This window comes from Schistocerca americana, chromosome 1, assembly GCF_021461395.2.
Source record: "Schistocerca americana isolate TAMUIC-IGC-003095 chromosome 1, iqSchAmer2.1, whole genome shotgun sequence".
Classification (NCBI taxonomy): domain Eukaryota; kingdom Metazoa; phylum Arthropoda; class Insecta; order Orthoptera; family Acrididae; genus Schistocerca; species Schistocerca americana.
This window is the reverse complement of record NC_060119.1, coordinates 276416105-276433889: the sequence shown is the minus strand read 5'-3', so window position 1 is coordinate 276433889 and position 17785 is coordinate 276416105. Positions and strand designations below refer to the sequence as shown.

The following is a 17785-nucleotide window of genomic DNA, read 5'->3' as shown; positions in this document are numbered from 1 at the left end:
CTCGTTTATCATAAATAGTTCTTTTTGCTCGCTTCAGCGCAGATATTTTAAAAAAAGTATGTATAGGAGTACAAGACTTTCGTATCTTTTAGAAATTTTAGAAAACATAATAGTTCTAAATTTAAAAATGCGCGAGTACACCACACACACACACACACACACACACACACACACACACACACACACACACACAGAGAGAGAGAGAGAGAGAGAGAGAGAGAGAGAGAGAGAGAGAGAGAGAGAGAGAGAGAGACGGTGACGAAACGTATCACACATGAATAAAACAGATACTAGCTGTGAAAAATCAGTTCTGTGCTCGAAATAATGGTCATTGTCTTGGTAACGACCTGAGTAACCAGTTACAACATAAGCAGAAGTTTTGAGATTACGCAAAGTACACGGAATACAGTTTGCTGAGTACAGCTGTCCAAAACCCGAAGGTTGGTTTTATGGTTGCAGTGCTTTATTGGGCTCTTGGCTTCTCCTGAAATTTGTACTGAGTTATTCCGCCAGTTACAAAGAGAACTATAGTTGAAAGTGGTTGCTGTACCGCGGTGCAGCTTCCCACTTGTCAGAGGTGAGAGAGACAGTAAGGACAAGAAAAATCCTAGGTCCGATGGAGGGTTAAATTGTGATCTTGAGCATTTGAAGCCTGGCACTTACCTGCTTAGTTGCCACGTCATGGAACAAAAAAAGGCAGTATTATTGTGAAGATGCAAAACTCACGAAAGTACAGCGCACGTACGAATGTCATCAGAAACAGAGTTATAGTCGTCAGATGAATTTATGTCAAAATAAAAATTAGTGAACTGTTTCAAATCTGACTGTTGCCTAAACCAAATAGCTGAGTAATATTTCAGAATCCCCCTTGAGCCGCTTTTCATGTAAAGGTGAATTGAGTAAAAATATGTACACTGCAGCAAGTAAAAGTATTTTAATTTACATACAAACGAACGTGCAGTTTCTGCAACAACATTGTCACTTTTCTGGAAGAGACTTTATTTCTGAGTGTGTCTCAAACTTTTCCAAGCAGACAAAATCTGCGTGTCACATGTCAAAAACATAGGGAATCCTCAGATTTCTCGCAACCTCTACCTTGACACGACTGGTTCGCAGTGGCAAACAGAATTGTAATAAGAACAGGTATGAAAAAAATGACTTGCATGCGCGCTTAACTGCACTTACGATATCCTTTCCTGAAAACTTTTCGAAGAAGTCGATGTTCTCTGTTGTGTTGTGTTGTGTTCGTGTAGGCCAGGAACGCTTCCATGATGAAATAGATTTTTCATGGTAACACTAAGTGGAGAATCAACAGTCAATCACAGAAAAGCCATCTCTCGTTCATCGCAGTGCCATTTGGTTTTGATGAAATGTTAGTGAGTTGGACGACATTAAATATTACGGATTCGTAGACGGTTGCCCTGCTTGTGTGTTCTTAAGAGTTACTTTGTGTGATGCAGGCTACTGGAATGGAACGGATGTAGAGTGAGACGGCAGCAGCTCCCCGGGGACATGGGCTCCAGCTGAGAGCGGTGTCGCCGCTGCGCCCCACGGCACATTTATAACCCGGTATGCCGCCGGACAAACCGCCACGTGGCTGCCGGGCAGGCCGATAGGAACACGCGACACCGAAGCTTAGCGCCCGCAAGTCTGGCGTCTGCGCTCCAGCCGACACCGGCGCATTTGTTCAGTTTATCACCTGACAGGCCTAAACATTAACGCCATCGAAAAGACTCGCAGCTGACTGGTTGCGTGAATAAAATAACGTGATTTATGCACGGCCGGTATTGTCTTCACTTAAAACTTCCGGGCTGAAAGGCCGTGGTCGAGGCGGAGAATCATGAGTAACGACCATCAACAGTCGCCCAAGGGCAAAGTTTTTCTTCCTTTCATTAGTAAGGTCACAGATCGCGTTGGGAAAGTTTTAAGTAAGTATGGGGTGGAAACTATTTTCAGATCCATCAGGAAAATAAAAGAATTTTTAAGATCGGCAAAAGATCCACGACACCATTGGCTACACCGGGGGTATATAAAATTCCTTGTAGTGTGGACAGGTTTATATCGGTACCACAAAGAGTAGTGTAAACACTCGTCTTGTTGAACATGAGAGGAATTGCCGCCTGGGTCACACGGATAAATCGGCCGTAGCGGAACATGTTTACCGGGAAGGCGATCATGAAATTAAATTCGGCGAGACGAGCGTCACATCAAAAACCTCGCATTATTATACACGCTTGTATAGAGAGGCTATCGAGATTGATAAACACCGTAATAATTTTAACAGGAAAGGCGACGGTGTTAAATTGGATAAAATTTGGATGCATTACCAGAGACAAACTCACAGCCGACGCCACGTGATCGACAGTGGCGCCCTATATAATCAGCGCTTCCTCGAGTTCTCTTCGAAGTTCGCCCCTGTACCTCCCGAGGATGTCTACCGCAGTCGGAGACGAAACGTCAGGCTAGAGTTTTATACTTCGACCACGGCCTATCAGCCCGGAAGTTTTAAGTGAAGAAAAATAACTGTGATGATTATTTTTGACTCGTAACTGTCCACAAAAGATGCTTCATTTAAACTTCTTTCCGGGTCATTTCCGGGTCCGCCCCTCGTCTGCGGCTACAGTACGTACACAGATCAGCTAAAGCATTATGACGACACGCCACTGCTGGACGGAAAGCAGTTTGGTGGCGTTGCGTTATGGGAAGTACGTAGAGTGATTCGTTCTATACAATCCGCAATGTTATACCTTGCCTCCAGAACCCATGCACGACATTTTCATATGCTCTCGCAAACTTTTACCCCAACAGAAAAAATGAACAGGACCTTTACTGTAGGAAATTTCATGTAGTTTAATTTTGTACTGGAATACTTCTTTCACTGGAGGCCACGTTTTCAAGTTACGGAGGGAAGACGCACAAAGTTACCTTCAAATGCACCTCCACCCGGACAATGACTGCTTACCAGGCAGGATTTCTAATACGCTGTTCGTGGTACATCCTCCCACCACTCTACAAACTTCTCGACTACACGAAATATTCCCGATAGTCGGCCTTTTTTGATCTCTGTTGATTGCACTATTATGCCAACAGCGTAGTTCGCCTATTTCGTTAACATTATTAATTTAAACATTTCCGTGGGGGTACTGAAAGAAAAACGACTTTTGTAAACATTGTAATTACACTGTAACATTGTGATTACATTGATAATTCGATCCAAACTTAACGCTAATAAACATAGTACTTTTATAGTCAGAAAGCCTGACGAATACAACGAAGTACTTGTTTATTTTATGTTGTTAAAATTCACAAAATTGTTACATAAATTTTACACAAATGTCAATTTTTCAGTTTTTAAGCGCTCGACTAGGTTGGTGGCACTAAGGCCAGTCAGTGAAGACGAAAAATGTTCGAATGCAGGAAACAATTTGTACAGTCTGAAATTTTTGTACAATGGATTGCCATGATCAGCATACTCTTTCTAGAAATCCTGACCGGTGGAAACTGAGTGTGGGAGTGGGGGTACGTTTCAGGTTCACTTTTTTATGTTTTTATTGAATAGCTCGAAAACCGAATCTCCAGCGAGTATGTCTCCCAGTACACAGTTTAACTATATTAAATTTCCTACAAAAAAAGGTCCTGTTCTTTATTTATGTAAGATTGAAGTTTACGCATAACGAGCGAGAGAAAATTATAATCTTGTTCGTGTTTTTTGAAGGGTTGCACAAAACTACGGTAAGGACAGTTGAATCATCTTGTATAAGCGGAGCAGAGGACGAATGGGGAACCACTCAAGCGTCGATAAGGGTTTGCAGATCAGCAAATACAATGACATAAGCGATTGTGAAAAAGGACAGGTTGTTACGGCCTGGCACCTGGGAACGAGCATCTTGGGAACGGCGACGCTGGTCGCCTTTTCTCCTGCTTCTGTCAAGAGCTTGTAAAGAACGTGGTTGCAAAGCTGTGAAACCACTAGCTGGCGACAAGGTGTTGGACGTACACGCCTCGTCACACAGAATGTGAAGTTCGGAGGCTTGCTTGTTCTGCAAAGCTCGATAGCCGGCACTCTGTGGTGTATCAGATAACCGAGTACACTGCTGTTGCAGCCATAAGTCTTTCTGAACATTCCGTTCATATTGTTAAACATGGGCTTCGCAGCTGAAGACACCTTCTTGTTTTCGTGTCGACCCAAGGGCGTCATCGAATACGATTGCAGAAGGCATGAGATTATCCAGACTGGACCATAAATGAATGCCAACGCTTCGCCTGCTCGGGTGTATCATGTTTGTTTGTTATACCAGATCGACGGTCGTGTACAGATATGTCGTCATTCCAGCAAGCGGCTGAACGATGCACACGCCGCGTCACGGGCGCAAGCTGTGGGGACAGAAGTATTATGCTGTGGCGGACATTCATCTGGACTTCCATGGGAGCTGTGGTAGTGGTGGACTAAATGAACAAAATTGCGGGCCATCTGCATCCCTCATGCTTGTGTCTTCCCCGACAGCGATGGTACTTTGCAGTAGGATAATTTTCCGTGTGATAGTGAACTCAAGTTGATGTATCGGCCACCAAATTGGCCTGATCTGAACCAAGTGGAACACATCTGGGACGCTATCGGGCTCCAGATCCCAGCCCACCAACCAACGGCCTGTAATTAACAGGAATTTAATGATTCCTGCGTGGACCTTACGCCACATACCTCTCAGAACCTACCAACGAGTTCTCTAATCTATGCCACGCAGAATCATCCCTGTATCGTGTGTCATAGGTGGACCAACAAACACTTGTCAGTGTATAGTCAGTGGGTTTTAGAATATGTCATGTATGTAAAAAGTTGATACAATATTTAAATACATTTTCTTGCACGTTCGTTTTTTTAATTATTATTTTATATGTCTAGTTCCTTAGGACCAAATTGAGGAGCAAATCTCCAAGGTCATGGAACGTGTCAATACATGAAATTACCACATAAAAACAATAATAGATAAAATAAAATGTTTAAAAACTCAAAAAAAGAAAAGCCGTAAGTTAATGTAAACGCAATCAACAATACAACACAGGAATAAGCTTAATTTTTCAAGGAACTCCTCGACAGAATAGGAGTGACTTATGAGGTAACTTTTTAGTTTCGGGAACTTTTAATATTGCAGCGCGTCAGCAATGGTGAATAATTTAGTGATTATAAAGAATCCGCCTCGATTGCAATCGAGGCGGCCTCTTTATAATTATTTTCAGTTTCTGTTTAAAAGCGCGTGGATTACTGCTAAGATTTTTGAATTCTTGTGGTAGTTTATTGAAAATGGATGCAGCAATATACTGCACACCATTCTGTACAAGAGTGGAAATTGCGATCCAAATGCTGATTGGATTTCTGCCTAGTATTAACAGAGTGAAAGCTGCTAATTCTTGGGAATAAGCTGAAGACGTTAACAAGAACAGACAGTAAAGAATCGGCCATTTCTGAGCCAGAAATATGTTTTGGGAATGGGAAGAGTTGCCCCAAAACATAATACTTCGCCTCATAAGCGAATGAAAATAAGCAAAGTAGATTCCCCTGCGGGTCCATGGGTTAGAATAGGCCCAAGGTATCCCTGCCTGTCGTAAGAGGCGACTAAAAGGAGTGTCTCACTTTTGGGCCCTTTCCAAATTGTTCAGAAGTGTCATATGGGGAAGGGCGCCGTACGTGGTGCGTAAGCTATCCATAGTGCCCTTAGATTCGATCTCCTGAACCTCTTCTCATGGCCTTGCTTCTCCACCTGCAATTGAACTATTTGGGTGAGGACACTTCCCGGGGTATGTCCCTGGACTGGTTGACTTACCAAGAAGCTGAACGTAAATTTAAAAGATTACCCCCTGGTCGGTTGACGTCCACATACGCTGCAGCTACATTACATCGCCATAGCAAGTACCAGTCGTACCACACTCTTTGCGGCGAGCAGAGGGGCCCCTGGGCCTCCAGAATACATCTGCCCCTATGGTGGTAGGGAAAAAATCTGCTTCCATTGCTCCCAAAGTACCTACTTAAGAGGCAAACGCCCCCCCCCCCGTCCCAAACGCAGGGGATATCGGTCCCCTCCCCCCAGCCGGAGAAGCAACAGCCTCCTCCAGCTCCTCTGTCCCAAGGTCTCCACTGATACCACGGCGGACACTCGCTAGTGGCTAAAGGAGCCAAAAGCTACTGAACGAAGAGCTTCACTGTCTTCCTCCGTGCCTGAAGCTACTTCAGAGAAGTCCTCCCAGCAAGCCTCTTAAAGAGAAGCGAGAGGGCAAGCAAACAAAGAAGTCTGGTAAGAAAAAGGATCCTCCGGTGGCCCCAACACCATCACTCCCTACCAAATCTGCACCTGCGGATCAGGTGGAGATCTCAGCGTCCCCTGAGGACCTGGATCTCACTGATACCTCATCCACAATAGGAATGAAAACAAATACTCCGTTATTAAAGACAAATGCAGCGATGGTTCTTTCGAGAAGTAGTGAAGTCATTTCCTTTCTTAGAATTCTCCAGCTGTAGTTTGAGGTCCGTTTTCAGTGACATCGATGTACCGTTGAACCCTAACTTTTGTTTCTTCCTAAAGAAGAAATTTTGAATAAAAATAAGATGTCAGTTCTAAACTTTAAAAAGGTCAGCATGTAGCGATTAAAATAAGTTTCATAGATTTCTGTGGAACTACTGTCATTTGACGTATGTACGTTGTCGTATCTTTATTCGAACATGGCCTATTGAAAGGCTATCTACTAACTTTAAAAGGTCACCTCCTATATTGAGAAGGTCAACATTTTGTTCATTCATAGTATACCCGATGAGATTGTAAGCTCCTCGAATATCTAGAGCGCTAAGGAGAAACTGTTCCATTATACAAAGGTCATTCCATAAGTCATGAGAAATGTATTGTGTCTTCTGCATAAGTAACAGCTTGGTAATTTATGTACGTACGCTTGAAACTTCAGTCTCATACAACTGCATGACATCAAGAAGGGTTTTCATTAATAACTAACGCGCTGAATTACGTGCCGTATTCCGAAATGCTTATTAATAAATGTGATGCTGAATTTTGTGATACATTTTCAAGACGTCCATTAGTGGAATATGCTGAAATGTTAATCATGTAGTGCGGTTTCTACGCCGCGTGGATGATTTAATTTGTTGTATTGCTTGTATCTGAGTGCTGAGTGGTTGATTACGGAAATAAAAGTAAGGCAGATAGTTGAATCCTTGGCCTACTATCCTGGAATAGCTGTACCGAAGGGGCGCAGTGGTAAGACAGTGAATTCGCATTTGGAAGAAGTAAGGTTCAATCCTCTTTCGGCTATTCAGATTTACGTTTCCGTGGTTACCCTAAATGGTTCAAACGGAAAGGTCGCAGCCGGTTTCCTTCCCTAATCTAAGCTTGTGCTCCATTTCTAATGATATCATTGTCGACTGGACATTAAATCCCAACTTCACCATCGAGGAACATTGATGCTAGTAACTCAAAGTACACATCGTAAAGATAGACCACCTTCAGGGTACATTCCCTCACTCCGTTCTACTTGGCGGCAAAGTTTGATGGTTATGAAATTTTTATGTAACTCATCTTCTATTCTCTTCGGCCTTTGCTGAAGAGAAAAATATCTTTTACCAACGGAACTTGAGCCAGTTACCACTGCGTCGAGCGCCTTCCCACTATTTGAGAGAGTAAGTAATTTTAGCTAAGGAGTCATGTTTACTCAAGGACAGGGCAAATGAATTTTAGCAGGTGGCGTTGCCGAGTACACACGCTTCCCTCGCAGAAATGCCTATCAGCCTCCTGCCGTTCAGCTAAACTTTGTGTTATTGTTCTTTTCATATGAAAATGCTGCTGGTTGTCTTGAAACCTCCAAACCGTACCAGCTGCTGTTCTGTCGGATAGTGGTAGTCGTGTGTTCAGTTACAGGAAGTTTAAATAGCCGATTGTTGTGTGACGCGTCTCTTGTCCACCGCTTCCGCTAACAAATTTCCCCTGATGAAGGTGATGCCACATCTTGTGCTGACCCTGTAATGCTTGCAGACGCGAAATCAAGCAGTCGCTTTGAATATTGCTAAACGGAAGCTAATCGTGGGATGTAGATGAGCAAGAAGGGCGGTACCATAATCGTAACAGTTCGAGCCCAAATTTGACTCCTTAATTGCGGTATATTCTGCATCAAGATTTAAAAATCTACAGAAAACGAATATTAACAGCTGAGATTTTGAGGAAAGAGTGCGGATGTGCTTGCTATCATGTTCACGTGTTACTAAGCATCAGTGAAATAATAATTAAGAAACTGTAGTCGTATAAGGTTGAGACGAGAAAGAGAGAGAGAGAGAGAGAGAGAGAGAGAGAGAGAGAGAGAGAGAGAGAGAGAGATATGCGAGTAATGATTAGCAACAGTTGAACATCATTTCGCATTACCCAGCCTGTATGGCCTGTATCTCGCCATCATGGTTCGCTGCTGTTCCTACACTGTACGCCGTACCTTACGTACGTGTTGCGATGACGGCAGATAGCGGTTGTCCACTAAGTACTGTGTGATGGACTCGGACAGTACATGGTGACCAGTTCAGGAAATCGACAGAAGTAGCGGTGAGTGCTGGATCTTATTTAAAAAATGGTCCCAGCAAGAAAACAGCGGACTATCAGGGTAAGCACTATTTTCTGTTGCCATCCTAAACGTCCACTTCAGCGAGTTCTGAGCGCGAACTCTTAAGATACTTTCGTTTATTATTACCTGGCCGGTCCTAACCGCCAACTACCTCCCAAGAGTGCGTTCCTGTGCTCCTAGCGTCTTTCTTCAAACCAAGGACCTCTAAAGATTACCGTCGTCTTGGTGACTACAGTTTCAAAGACGTCACCTGAAAATTAACCTGGCCCAAAATCACTCCTAGGTTAAGTAATTTCAGTCTCGCTCTCGTCTCGGGGACACAGAAGAGAGGGATTGCACAACAGAAATTAGGTTTTAAAGTAGTAAATTAGTCGCACGTTCGGATGTTTTCTACTTTGTAATATATTAGCCTCGTGAGCGCCCCCAGTACATGGATTAGCAGTACCGTGGTCGTCGCGGGGCTTACTATGGAGCTTTTTGCAATCTCATCGCGAAAGGCTTGACACCGTATTGTAGCTGATAAACGGGGGAGCAAGTACACGAAAGCGAACCAGAAATCATCCGAATTAGAGATTTCTCAATAGTATTATGGAGACAAAGGAATAGGCATAACGATCTTATCGTTGTCGTATGAGTGTCAAAATGTTCGTGAGAGATACTGCCATTGCCAGTATTACATATCGTTTATATGGCACCGTCTGCACATTGTACTTATAAGTTCCAGCTCTGTAGAATCCACGACCCTTTTTCATACCGCAGCTAGTCTGCAGCTGTTTGATCAACTTTTTTACTACAATACAGGTAAGTGAACCCTTCCTATCATCCCCATCTCGGTCTTCACTGCGATTTTACAATTAAGAATATCTTGATGAAATAGATGGAATATTTCCGAAGGTGAGTCCCGTTTATGAATCACTATTGGGTAATGATTGTACAACACCGTCGCCTTCATTGGGAGGGATATGTGGAAGATAGATGTATTGTTTCCATGGCCCTCGACTGAATATAATGTAAATGTACGTCAATTTGATGTATAATGTAGTTGTTAAATCTGAACGCAATTCGTTTGTCATTAATGGCATGTGCAAGTTGAGGTCGTCTTGTGCAGTTTCGTCAGAAGGTTGAGAGAGTGTAATTACTTGTTCTAAAGCCATTGTATTGTATTCTATGGAATTGGGGGCCTAGAAACGACGGAGAGAGTCCGTCCCCGCCGTAGCCCTCAGTGGTTCACAAGCCCACAGCAGGCTACAGCAGTCCACTCACGATACGGCCGCCCCACGCTGAACCCAGGGTCATTGTGCGGTTCAGCCCCCAGTGGACCCCCGGGAACCTCTCACACCAGACGAGCGTAACCCCAATGTTTGCGTGGTAGAGTAATTATGGTGTACGCGTACGTGGAGATAGTGTTTGAGCAGCAATCGCCGACATAGTGTAACTGAGGCGGAATAAGGGGAACCAGCCCGCATTCGCCGAGGCAGAAGGAAAACCGCCTTACAAACCGTCCACAGACTGGCCGGCACACCGGACCTCGATACTAATCCGCCGGGGACCGGCACGCGTTCCCGCCCGGAAAGGAGTGCGTTAGACGGCACGACTAACCGGGCAGGCTATAATGCCATTAGTTCTCTCCCCCCCCTCTCTCGCCCTCCCTCCCTCTCCCCTTCGCCCCCCCCCTCACCTTTTCAATATTGTGGAAGTGACGTACCACTTGGTACAACATTGTTCATGAGGAAAATGTCAGTCAGTGCCACCCCTCCAAACACGACACTGGATGAGGCGTTTAATATACGATATGTCGTACGATTAAAGAACTCGAAAAAGTAGTAGCTAAGCATTCTTGGATCAAGTCGTCGCGGTAGATTAAAAAGAAAGGTGGCACGTCGAGGTAAGGCACTGGATTCGTATTCAGTAGTAGTCCGGCCCAAATACCCGCCCAGCCATCCAGATCTAGGTTTTGCGTGAGTTCCCCAAATCACTTAATGCAAATATTTGATGGTTCCTTCGAAAAGTATGGCCGATTTCCCTTCCCTGTCCTTCACCAATACGAGCTTGGGCTCCATTTCTAATGACCTCGCTGCCGACAGGATGGGAAACATTAATCGTTCTTCCATTTTTCGCGGTAGCCCATTTGAATGCATTTCACAAAGTGTGCTCTAAGTATGCGTGTGCTCTAAACGGCGAGCTTAAGTCTCTCATAATCCTTTATTCAATAATTGGTTATTGCAGTAGTGGTGAAGGTGCACGAATGCGGCTCATAAAGTAAAGTCAATACTTGACTGACAGCAGATTTGGAATTTAGCAGTTAGATGCGTTAAATACGATACAATTATCTTCCAATTACAAGGCAGTGACGTTCACATGCGAATAATGATGCTAATTGACCCGTGAAAGCAGTATGCCCTCACTTTATGTGGTATACAATGTCTATAGTGTTTCGCCTCCAATTAATGAACTGAAAACAACCTAATAGGCATGTGATAATCGCTGAAATCAAAACTTTGCTGTCTTAATATATATATTTTGCAACCTACATACAACAAATTTCACGTAATTCTAATAAAAGTAAAAGAAGAAACACTATAAAGACAAGCAGAAACTAAAATAACACTCTCTGTTGAAAATGAAATGATCGTGTGGCATTGTTGGCCGGGAGACCCCCCCCCCCCCCCCCCCCCCGTCTCTGAAACTTTGTACGCCGGGTGCAAGTCTTAATTCAATTTACGCCACATTGGGCGATGATGATGATGATGATGATGATGATGATGATACTACTACATCCAGTCAACGGGCTGAGAAAATCTCCAACCCGCCAAGGAATTGAACTCGCACCCGCTGCATGGTAGACAAGATGGTATCAGTTCAACTTCCTCCGAAACAAGATTTCCGTAGAAGACTGAAGGAAAATAGTGGTTAAATGCAAACTGATACCCAGAGTTCCGTCCAACCCCGTGGTGTGTTCCTCGCCCTTGCCTTCGGCTCGACTTGGCACAGGGCTTGAAGGACTCGGTCCCTCCAGAGGCCTTCCGCCGCCGCTTTTCTTCCATCCTGGCCACGTATCAGGGCTCTGGAATTGTTTACACCGACGGTTCGATGGTTGCTGGTCGTGTCGGGTATGCGCTAACTCTAGGGGACCATTCCGAACAACGGTCCTTGGCGGCTGGCTGCAGCGTTTACACTGCTGAGCTGGTCGCCATCTTTCGAGCCCTAGAGTATATCCGCTCCTGCTCAGGTGAGTCCTTCGTTATCTGTAGCGATTCCCTGGGCGGTTTACGAGCTCTCGACCAGTGTTTTCCTCGTTCTCGTCTGGTGATGGCTATTCATGAGTCCCTGCATACTCTTGCGCGTTGCGGCCGCTCTGTGGTCTTTGTGTGGACCCCCGGTCATGTCGGTATCCCGGGCAATGAACATGTTGACCGCCTGGCGAAAGAGGCCATGTGTAAACCATCTCTGGATGTTGGCCTCCCAGAGGCTGATTTGCGGGCAGTCCTCCGCCGAAAAGTTTTTGCGCTTTGGGACGCTGAATGGCGCGATCGGATCACACCCAATAAACTCCGTGCCATTAAGGAGACGACAACTGTGTGGCGGTCATCCATGCGAGCCAACCGCAGGGACTCAGTCGTCCTTTGTCGGCTCCGCATTGGCCACTCCCGGCTAACACACAGTTATTTACTGCGCCGGGAGGGCCCTCCTGTCTGTCGCTGCGGGGCGGCTTTGACAGTGGCCCACATTCTGTTGGCCTGCCCCCTTTTAGCTGTGGTCAGGCAGACATTTGCGCTGCCTGCTACGCTCCCTGCCCTTTTAACAGACGACTCCACTATGGCTGACTTAGTTTTACGTTTTATTCGGGCAGGGGGATTTTATCATTTACTCTGAGTGTTTCTGTTTTATTTTATTGTTTTGTGTTGATTCTGGCCTTTGGCCTATGGTTTTACACTGATTTTTTAGTGTGTTTCTAAGTGGTTGGCTTTTCCTTTTTTCTTTCTATGGTCAGCCAACCACCGTCACACTCTGTGTGGTTTTAGTTCGTTTTGTCTTGTCTTTGTCTCAGTTTCTCTTGTTCTGTATCGTCTGTGATCTCTTCTGTTCCTCGTTTTTATTCTCTGTGGGTGTTATTTGTATTTGGAAAAAGGGACCGATGACCGTAGCAGTCTGGTCCCTTTAATCCCCCAAACCAACCAACTTAACAAAAAGAATAGTACAACTTTGTGTGAGGTTTAAGAAATTAATAGGTCAGATAAAACAAACACTAAAAATATGTTTGAGTTGTCGGAGAAAGTCTTTTCCAGGAAAAATGCTGCCTCGTCGCATTATATGCGGAAGACTGAAAGAACAGCTAATTTAGTTGTGGCGCAACGTAAAAGATGAAGCACCATAGTGCTTCAAGAGGCATAGTCGTATTGGAGGGCATTATGGCCTTGTCTTTCTCCGACTTTGGAACCGATTTACCCACCCAATTACAAGGGGAACTAGAATTTGACGTCGATTCCGTATCACGGTACGACTTCACGTTCTTCATGCTAACAAATCATTGTCAGAGATAAACGAAGCGATAACTGTCAGAAAATTTCTGTGTAATCTTCGCCAGATTAGTCTTCAGTCTTATAATCTGACACTTGCCTACTTAGTCACCGAACTACGGCAGAGCAGGATATGAAAACATATTTATACCTGGATGATAGAAATAAGTGGCACTAATTGTTGAGGATAGCAGATAACCAGAAGAAAAGAGGAAATTGTTAGTGATGTTATAACTGTGGATAAAAAGTTACAGAAGAGGGTATTGGACACATCGGAAGCTTGTTTCGTGTGATAACAGTATTGCGTCAATCCATTTCCTTCAGCGGGTGACGTCAGCAACTGGATGCGACAGTCACGGCAGCTATGACTCACGTAACGCGTGCTCTGAATAAATGTCCTGAGAGATTTACGGATAGCCTGATAAAGGTCTATAATGAGGCACAGGAACCACTACATTGGGCAACTCGTTTATCGACCTCGTAGGCAGACTATGTCCATCCTTCGTTTAGATACTAGTGTTCAAAACGAATCTTACATTTGATGGAACTGCGCGCAACACACTTTTTATTTAACTGAAAGTATACAGGGTGTTACAAAAAGGTACGGCCAAACTTTCAGGAAACATTTCTCACACACAAAGAAAGAAAATATGTTATGTGGACATGTGTCCGGAAACGCTTACTTTCCATGTTAGAGCTCATTTTATTACTTCTCTTCAAATCACATTAATCATGAAGTGGAAACACACAGCAACAGAACGTACCAGCGTGACTTCAAACACTTTGTTACAGGAAATGTTCAAAATGTCCTCCGTCAGCGAGGATACATGCATCCACCCTCCGTCGCATGGAATCCCTGATGCGCTGATGCAGCCCTGGAGAATGGCGTATTGTATCACAGCCGTCCACAATACGAGCACGAAGAGTCTCTACATTTGGTACCGGGGTTGCGTAGACAAGAGCTTTCAAATGCCCCCATAAACGAAAGTCAAGAGGGTTGAGGTCAGGAGGCCATAGAACTGGTCCGCCTCTACCAATCCATCGGTCAACGAATCTATTGTTGAGAAGCGTACGAACACTTCGACTGAAATGTGCAGGAGCCCCATCGTGCATAAACCACATGTTGTGACGTACTTGTAAAGGCACATGTTCTAGCAGCACAGGTAGAGTATCCCGTATGAAATCATGATAACGTGCTCCATTGAGCGTAGGTGGAAGAACATGGGGCCCAATCAAGACATCACCAACAATACCTGCCCAAACGTCCACAGAAAATCTCTGTTGATGACGTGATTGCACAATTGTGTGCGGATTCTCGTCAGCCCACACATGTTGATTGTGAAAATTTACGATTTGATCACGTTGGAATGAAGCCTCATCCGTAAAGAGAACATTTGCACTGAAATGAGGATTGCACATTGTTGGATGAACCATTCGCAGAAGTGTACCCGTGGAGGCCAATCAGCTGCTGATAGTGCCTGCAACGCTGTACATGGTACGGAAACAACTGGTTCTCCCGTAGCACTTTCCGTACAGTGACGTGGTCAACGTTACCTTGTACAGCAGCAACTTCTCTGACGCTGACATTAGGGTTATCGTCAACTGCACGAAGAATTGCCTCGTCCATTGCAGGTGTCCTCGTCGTTCTAGGTCTTCCCCAGTCGCGAGTCATAGGCTGGAATGTTCCGTGCTCCCTAAGACGCCGATCAATTGCTTCGAACGTCTTCCTGTCGGGACACCGTTCTTGAAATCTGTCTCGATACAAAAGTACCGCGCCACGGCTGTTGCCCCGTGCTAATCCATACATCAAATGGGCATCTGCCAACTCCACATTTGTAAACATTGCACTGACTGCAAAACCACGTTCGTGATGAACTCTAACCTGTTGATGCTACGTACTGATGTGCTTGATGCTAGTACTGTAGAGCAATGAGTCGCATGTCAACACAAGCACCGAAGTCAACATTACGTTCCTTCAATTGGGCCAACTGGCGGTGAATGGCGGAAGTACAGTACATATTGAGGAAACTAAAATGAGCTCTAACATGGAAATTAAGCGTTTCCGGACACATGTCCACATAAGATCTTTTCTTTATTTGTGCGTGAGGAATGTTTCCTGAAAGTTTGGCCGTACTTTTTTGTAACACCCTGTGTATGACTACATGACGTGGTATCCAATGGTTGTCATTAAGTAAATAACCTATTGAAAGGGTGGAAGCATGTAATTCTAAACGTTCTGGAGCTATTTTTGTAAATTACAAGTCGTCTTTCAGCGTCCAGTGCGTTTCTCGTGTAACAAGACGAATAGCCCAACATTCTTTCAGTTTTTTGAGACGGTAATTCTTAAATATGTTCTGTAAACGACGGACTCAATACTTGTTTAAGTGAGCACGTATGTTCTTAGCGGGCAGCTTTATTGTGTTAACTCACTCAAACTAAGAATGGTTCCTCAGTTATGTTCTGTATCACGATTTTAATCATGCTATCAACTTTCAGAAACAAATATGCCTCCCCCCCCCCTCTTTCTTGACCATCCCCGCAAGTATTGTCCCTACACCGAGTACGGAAGCGATACATTGAGTCGCTAAGTAACTACTTAAACTTTCAAGCAGTTCAATACCCTATAGAAAATAATAGAGACATAACGTTGTGCAAAAATTTCGGTTTATTGCTTACGTGATAGCACTGCTGCGTTCATAGCTTATGACAGCATTTGTCCAGGGACTTTCCGTAGGGTCTCGACAATGATCCAACATCACCTCCGTTGCACAATCAGCTCATCGCATACGTTGGCCAGCTGTATGTCGCCTGAAAGACGTAGTTTCTCGACAGCTACTAACCAAAGCAGTTTGGAAATTAGTGCGTATCACATTGCTCATTGATTGGCCGCCTCGATAGCTGAGAGGTCAGCGCAATGGAATTCCATACTAAGGGGCCCGGGTTCAACTCCCGGGCGGGTCGGAGATTTTCTCCTCTCAGGGACTGGATGTTGTGTTGTCTTCACCATCAACTCATTCCCATCGACGCGCAAGTCGCCGAAGTGGCGCCGACTAAAAGGACTTGCACCAGGCGACCGGTCTACCCGACTGGAGGTCTTAGCCATGCGACATTTCATTTCACTGCTCATTCATCACACCGCATCGCTTGAAATATTCGTTTACAATCATTGGTTCCTTTTCTTGAAATGTTCGTTTTGGATATTGCACTGTCTGTAATTTAGACCTTAATGTTTATCTAAAGAACAAGAAGAGATTTGCAGCGTGTGTTACCTGGTAAAGCGTGTAACAGACGTGCATCGGCGAATGTGGCAGCTGTTTAAATGTGTAAAAATAAAGTTCTAGCTCTTCTTGTAACTGGAACGTTTCGGCCTGGGAAGAGGAGTAGGTCATTATCTATTTAGGGCACTGGTAGCCTGTATCCCGTTTCTGTGTGGGTATGGATGATTGGTTGAAGAGTTTCAGTTGACATGCATCCTTGTATTCTGGTTCTGTTCGTTGATACGGTATTAGTCGCAAATATTCTGATTCGGTTTGTTCGGAAACCAGAGTATTGACAACCTGAATAATGAAGTCCCACAGTTATTATGTCACAAACTGATTTAATGTAAGGGGTTTGGTTTTTCTTTCTTTGTGGATGACGGTTAAAAGTAAGTCTATGTTTGAAAATAAGTTACTTATTTGATTTGCAAAAGCAGTTTTCTGCACCTGCTAGCATAAATCGGCGGGTTAGATGTAACACATGGCCAGGATAAATAAATCCGTAAATCAAATTAACTAAGATTTTAAAGTTTTTAAATCTATTCTGTATTTCTAATTACTTTTTAATGATCTCTATCACGTGCTATCCGTTAGCGACAGTTTGTTCTTCTGTTGCAGGTACGTTTGTCGCTGTGGGTGCCTCAACGTCGCTGAATGACTGGTATTATCCGCTAGCTGCTCCCCTTTGTTGCCATGAGAAAGAAAGTAAAAACACGCGAAGTTCCGCGAAGACTCTGAACCCGTTAGCTGGCATGAGAGCCATTTCTCGCTTTCTGTGCAGCCCGCTGGGGAAGAGCCGGATGATTCAACGCTTCCACTTGGGCATTGCGCCCAACGCAGCGACCATTAAGCTGTAAACTTAGAGAGGCCTCGCGCCGGATGTGTTCGTGCTTACGTAACGAAATGAGTGTTGCATTCTCTGTTGTTCGGAAACGTGGTTATCTTTCAGGGAAAAGGAACCTGGAGTGATCTCTTACTTCGCTGTTTCAGTTGCCATATTTCTGACGCTTTTCACAAGTAAAACAAATGTTGAAACGTATTCATTCCCTTCGGTATCAAGGGCTTTTTTCTGATTTTGAGTTTAAGGCCGACTTTTTGTCTATAGTTGCTTTCAGATAAATATGTTTTGGAAAAAAATCCTGTCTTGAACAAACACAATTTTCTTCTTTCTACCCCATAAATCTCTCGGTAAACTTATGCACATGAGTTGTTCGTATAGACTAATACTTCGTAAACAGTGATCGCTTGTGTGTTTACGAGTAATGTTTCATAGAGGCATGACAACGTGTGTAATGTTGCTGCATTAATTTGTTCTGAAAGCGGTGCTGATATTCAAGACCATAAAAGTGGGTTAAAAGCTGTGAGCTATCTGAGGAAGTTAACCTTGCATTACTGCGCAACTGTTTCACC

General features: G+C 44.3%; 1 protein-coding gene across 2 annotated transcripts in view; it reads left to right on the top strand.

Moving 5' to 3' along the window:
• Positions 1-17785, top strand: part of LOC124622103 — a 548933-nt gene that overhangs the window by 178011 nt on the left and 353137 nt on the right. The window contains exon 2 of one of the 2 annotated variants that reach the window (XM_047147709.1): positions 16994-17234. The exons of the other annotated variant lie outside the window; for it this stretch is intronic. Within the exon in view, the coding sequence (XP_047003665.1) occupies positions 16994-17232 (239 nt within the window). The 3' untranslated portion in view covers positions 17233-17234. Of the gene's footprint in view, positions 1-16993; positions 17235-17785 lie in introns of those variants that run through there. 2 annotated transcript variants of the gene reach the window in all.